Source organism: Scyliorhinus canicula, chromosome 7, assembly GCF_902713615.1.
Source record: "Scyliorhinus canicula chromosome 7, sScyCan1.1, whole genome shotgun sequence".
Lineage (NCBI taxonomy): Eukaryota > Metazoa > Chordata > Chondrichthyes > Carcharhiniformes > Scyliorhinidae > Scyliorhinus > Scyliorhinus canicula.
The window spans coordinates 130,136,543-130,142,542 of record NC_052152.1 but is presented as its reverse complement, the minus strand read 5'-3'; the positions used below and the strand labels follow the sequence as shown (position 1 = coordinate 130,142,542).

Below are 6,000 nucleotides of genomic sequence, written 5' to 3'. Positions count from 1 at the left end.
ATAAAACTATAAAATTAAGGGTTATCGTATGCATTGGAAAGGGTTACCATAAAAAAATGACAATTTTGACAGTCACCCAAAACTCACAGCAAATAGAAAAATCAACCAGGACACTCAAACCGGGCGCTCTAGCCCAACTATAATTCAAACAGAAATTACACCAATTTAATAAGAAAACTCCATAACTGGTGCACCAACACACCCAGAACGCTAACTGCTGGCACACCAACTGAAAATGTATATTCAGCAGGCACATAATTGAACAGGTATATCCAGCTGGCATACCAACTTAATAGGTCTATTCAGCTAACGTGAACAGGTATATCCAGCCTACACACCAAATTGATAGGTATATTCAGCTGGCACAACAAATGAACAGATATATCCAGCCAGGACATCAACTTAATCAAAAACATATGCAAATACTAAATTAACCAGTAGTTACTACCCAAGTCAAAAAAGTGCTAAACATCTGACACACCAACTCAGCCAAAACTGGCACCAGCTCAACCAGTAATCAATATGTGATACATCAAACAACATGGAGGCTAAATAGCAGATACATCAACTCAATCAGAAATGTATTTCACTAAAATATAGTCAAAATATATGGGTACATCACTCCAAATAATCTTGAGTTTTCTTATATCCAACCACCAAACTTGAGTTTGTTTGGCAAGTACACTCTTGTAAGGTAGTCAGAGGAAAGGGATGCCAGTGCCTGTATTTCAGCCTTCATTTTACATGTCTCCATAATTTCCATCTGAAAAGATTAAAGAATTATATTAGCACATTTGTTGTAGCAATTGACATATTTGTAACATACTTCAAATATTTTTTTTAAATTTAGAGTACCCAATTATTTTTTCCCCCCAACTAGGGGGCAGCAGGGTAGCATGGTGGTTAGCATAAATGCTTCACAGCTCCAGGGTCCCAGGTTCGATTCCCGAGCTGGGTCACTGTCTGTGTGGAGTCTGCACGTCCTCCCCCTGTGTGCGTGGGTTTCCTCCGGGTGCTCCGGTTTCCTCCCACAGTCCAAAGATGTGCGGGTTAGGTGGATTGGCCATGCTAAATTGCCCGTAGTGTCCTAATTAAAAGTAAGGTTAAGGGGGGGGGGGGGGGTTGTTGGGTTACGGTATAGGGTGGATACGTGGGTTTGAGTAGGGTGATCATGGCTCGGCACAACATTGAGGGCCGAAGGGCCTGTTCTGTGCTGTACTGTTCTATGTCTATGTCTAAGAGACAGTGTGGCCAGTCCACCTACCCTGCACACCTTTGGGTTGTGAGGGTGAGACCAACGCAGACACGGGGAGAATGTACATACTTCAAATAATGACGAGCAGAATACCATGACTTATCTGAATAATGCAATGGCATTGGGTGGAATGATTAACTTTCTGAATATTCTTTGTAGTTGCCTTTTTCAATAATACATTGAATAAAATCAATGTGAGTCAGTGAGATTGACATATGCTTAATAGAACACCAATGCTTGAACTGGATCCTGAAATAATAAATCACAGCTGTGATAAAATTTACTAGGCTAATAATATTTTAACAAAGGGAAACTTGCCAATACAGGTTTGCTACAGTTACCTCTTCAGAGTCTCCACAGCTGTACTTAGGGAAGATGTTGGGCGAGGGGTATGTACCCCAAGTAGGCCATTAATGACCCCAACCCCGTAACTGTTACTCTAATTAAAATTAATAAAACTTGTCGTGAAGAATTTTAATAGTGGTTAGCCCAAATAATGAAAGGGTATGGAAGGATAATTAAGGCACAGCACTGTAGGGATTCTATCCCAGGTTCGATTCCGGCTTGGGTCACTGTCTGTGCGGAGTCTGCACATCCTCCCCGTGTGTGCGTGGGTTTCCTCCGGGTGCTCCGGTTTCCTCCCACAGTCCAAAGATGTGCAGGTTAGGTGGATTGGCCATGATAAATTGCCCTTAGTGTCCAAAATTGCCCTTAGTGTTGGGTGGGGTTACTGGGTTATTGGGATAGGGGGAGGTGTGACCTTGGGTAGGGTGCTCTTTCCAAGAGCCGGTGCAGACTCGATGGGCCGAATGGCCTCCTTCTGCACGGTAAATTCTATGATTGCTTCTGTGGAATTTACGCACTGGCAGTGGGAGAGTGGCCACATCTGGAGTGAGGCCACAGGCAGAGTTGAATTTAAGCTTTAAACTTGTGAATTTGAAGCAAAGCAGGGATTGAATAGGTAAGTCTATTCTTTTTCATTTTCTATAAGTTTAGTTATCCAATTAAAAGATTAATAAGGGTTAATACGGAGCTCCCCAAATACCTGAGTGGCAGTTTACTGTCAATCTCCTGAAGCCTGATTCGCAGGCAAGAGGTGTTGATTACAATTGAAGCTTAACTGGTGTGTGACTCATCTCGACAGTGTCAGCTCTATTTCAGTAAAGAACTTCAAAACGCACTTGGTGTGGGAGTGAGGCCAGGGGCAGAGTGAGGCTATGGGCAGAGTGAGTTTTAAGCTTTAAACATGGGAATTTGAAGAACAATGGGAAGAGGTTTTTTCTCCTTTGCTTTTTCTCCTTGCTTCGTACTTTCAAATCTTCAGTGAGTGGTCTTGCCCAGCTGCAGCTGAGGATACAAGGGATAGAGCTGACTGGTAAGTAGTGGACAAGGTCGGTAAGTCATTCCAACTCTCATCAATTATAGTTTGAAATTAAGTTTTGTGGTTAATAATCTATAAGGGCTTTAATTGGTAGTAATGAGGACAAGCAAAGTAGGGCCACAGAAAATTGGAATTAATCTAACGAGTCGGCAGGGAGTGGAGCTGGCGTGAATTCGGAGAGGAGCAGCTTTGGAACAGTAAGTATGGGCGGCACGGTAGCACAGTGGTTAGCAGTGTTACTTTACAGTGCCAAGGTCCCAGGTTCGATTCCCGGCTGGGTCAATGTCTGTGCGGACTCTGCACGTTCTCCCAGTGTCTGCGTGGGTTTCCTCAGATCCTGAAAGACGTGCTGTTAGATCATTTGGACATTCTGAATTCTCCCTCTGTGTACCTGAACAGGTGCTGGAATGTGGTGACGAGGGGCTTTTCACAGTAACTTCATTGCAATGTTAATCTAAGCCTACTTGTGACAATAAAGATTATTATTCTGATAAAGAACTCACCTGTTGGGTATCGGCACTGGGAAAGAAACCTGAAAAGTGATATCACAGTAAAACAGTGACTGATTGGCTGGTGCCACATGCTAGTGAGTACAGGATTAGGAGAATAGCGCAGATGAATGTGTGGTTTAACAGTTGGTGCAGGACCATTAGACCATTTTTGGAGAAGGTGGGACCTATACAAGCGCGATGGTTTACATCTAGGGCAGCACGGTAGCACAGTGGTTAGCAGTGTTGCTTCACAGCTCCAGGGGTCTCAGGTTCGATTCCTGGCTTGGGTCACTGTCTGTGTGGAGTCTGCACATTCTCCCTGTGTCTGTGTGGGTTTCCTCCGGATGCTCCGGTTTCCTCCCACAGGTGGGGTTACAGGGATGGGATGGAGATAAGGTGCAGGTCTGGGCTTGGGTAGGGTGCTCTTTCCAAGGGCCAATGCAATCTTGATGGCTGAATGGCTTCCTTCCGCACTATAAATTCTATGATCTAAACCAGAACAGGACTAACATCCTTGTTGGAGGGTTTGCTAGTGCTGTTGGGAAGAGTTTAAACTAGCAGGGGGAGGTGACACAGACTGTTAACAGAATAGGGAAACAGTATAACACAGAGGGAATAAAGCGATAATAAGTTTCAAGGGAGTAAAACAAGGCTGGATGGCCTCTACTTTAATGCCAGGAATATTAAGGTAAAACGGATGAGTTCAGGGCGATGATTGACATATGTAATTATGATATAATAGCAATCACGAGACATGTTGAGTGAGAGGCAGGATTGGAAGATCAACATCCAGGGATATAGAACCTTGAGGCAAGACAGAGGAGGGGGTAGAACAGCAGGAGGGATTGCATTATTAGTTAAGGAGGCAGATACTGCAGTAAGGAAAGATGATATCTTGGAGGGGGCATCAAAGGAAACTTTGTAGATAGAGCTTAGGAATAAAATAGGGACAAATACGTTGCTAGGTGTTTACTATAGACCCCCAGATAGTCGGCGAGAAATTGAGGAGAAAATATGTGGGCAATTTGCGGAGGGGTATATGAATAATAAGACTGTAATTATATTAGGTGATTTCAACTTTCCCAAAATTAATTGGGATAGCCATCATGTTAAGTGCTTAGATGGAATAGAGTTCTTAAAATGTATACAGAATCTTTTAGCTTAATATGTAAAGGATCCAACGAGGGATGGTGCAGTGCTGGACCTGATTCTGGGGAATGAAGCTGGATAGGTGGAAGACGTGTTGGTGGGGGAGCATTTTAGTGATAGCGACCACAACATGGTACAATTTAAATCTGTTATGGACAAAGAGATAGATAAGTTGCAAAATAAATTTTGGATTGGGGGAAGTGTAGATTTTAAGAAAATAAGGCAGGATCTGGCCAAGGTAGGCTGAAAAGAGGTACTTGTGGGGAAACCTACAGAAGAGCAGTGGGGGGCATTCAAAGATGAAATGGGGAGGATACAGGCCCAATTTGTTCCCTCTAGAGTACTAGGAAGGGGTAACAAACCCAGAGAGCTCTGACTTGTAAAAGGAGGGAAAATCCCAAGATATTCTATGAATAATAATAATATTTATTAGTCACAAGTAGGCTTACATTAACAGTGCAATGACGTTACTTTGAAAATCCCCTAGTCGCCACACTACAGTGCCTGTTCAGGTACACTGAGGGAGAATTCAGAATGTTCAGTGAACTGAACAAGCACGTCTTTTGGGACTTCTGGGAGGAAATCCATGCACAGGGAGAATGTAAATCAATGGGAAGAGGATAACCAGGGAAAGGGTAGGTAGGGCCCATTAAGAACCAAGGGGGAAATCTGTGGGTGGAGCCAGAGGACATTGGTAGGGTGTTGAATGAATATTTCATATCTGTCTTCACTCAAAAGAATGAGGAGATAATTATGTAACTCAGAGGGAGGGGGGCGGAGGGGAGGAGACATTTTGAGGTTCTTGAGCAAATTATCATAGGGAGTGACATGGTATTGGAGGACTTAAAAATGGACAAATTTCCAGGTTTGGATGAATTGTGTCCCAGGCTGTTGTGGGAGGTGAGGGAGCAGATTGCTGGTGCTCTGACCTAACTTTTTAATTCCTCTCTGGCTATGGGCGAGGTGCCAGAAGACTGGAGAACTGCTAATCTGGTCCCACTATTTAAGAAAGATTGCAGCCATGGAACTAGACTAGCGAGTCTCAGACCAGTAGTTGAGAAACTACTGGAGAAGATTCTGAAGGAATCTATCTCCAGTTGTAGAGGCAAGATTTGATCACGGATAGTCAGCATGGCTTTGTCAGATGGAGGTCATGCCCAACAAATTTGATTGAATTTTGTGAGAAAGTAACCAGCATATAAGAACATAAGAACTAGGAGCAGGAGTAGTCCATCTGGCCCCTCGAGCCTGCTCCGTCATTCATTGAGATCATGGCTGATCTTTTGTGGACTCAGCTCCACTTTCCCGCCCGAACACCATAACCCATTATTCCTTTATTCGTCAAAAAACTATGTATCTTTATCTTGAAAACATTTAATGAAGGAGCCTCAACTGCTTCACTGGGCAGGGAATTCCATAGATTCACAACCCTTTGGGTGAAGAAGTTCCTCCTAAACTCAGTCCTAAATCTACTTCCCCTTATTTTGAGGCTATGTCCCCTAGTTCTGCTTTCACTCGCCAGTGAAACAACCTCCCCGCATCTATCCTATCTATTCACTTCATAATTTTATGTTTCTATAAGATTCCCCCCCCCCCCCCCCCCCCCCCCCCCCCCCCCCAATCCTTCCAAATTCCAACGAGTACAGTCCCAGTCTACTCAACCTCTCCTTGTAATCCAACCCCCTCAACTCTGGGATTAACCTCATGAATCTCCTCTGCACACC

General features: G+C 43.8%; 1 protein-coding gene across 4 annotated transcripts in view; it reads right to left on the bottom strand.

Moving 5' to 3' along the window:
- Positions 1-560: 560 nt before the first annotated feature.
- The window catches only part of spo11 (SPO11 initiator of meiotic double stranded breaks), a 109,695-nt gene continuing 104,255 nt past the window's right edge, over positions 561-6,000 (bottom strand). For 3 of the 4 annotated variants that reach the window (XM_038802924.1, XM_038802926.1, XM_038802925.1), the window contains one exon: positions 561-763. In XM_038802924.1, the coding sequence (XP_038658852.1) occupies positions 644-763 (120 nt within the window). In that variant the 3' untranslated portion in view covers positions 561-643. The remainder of the gene's footprint in view (positions 764-6,000) is intronic. The other variant, XM_038802927.1, reaches the window with a different exon arrangement.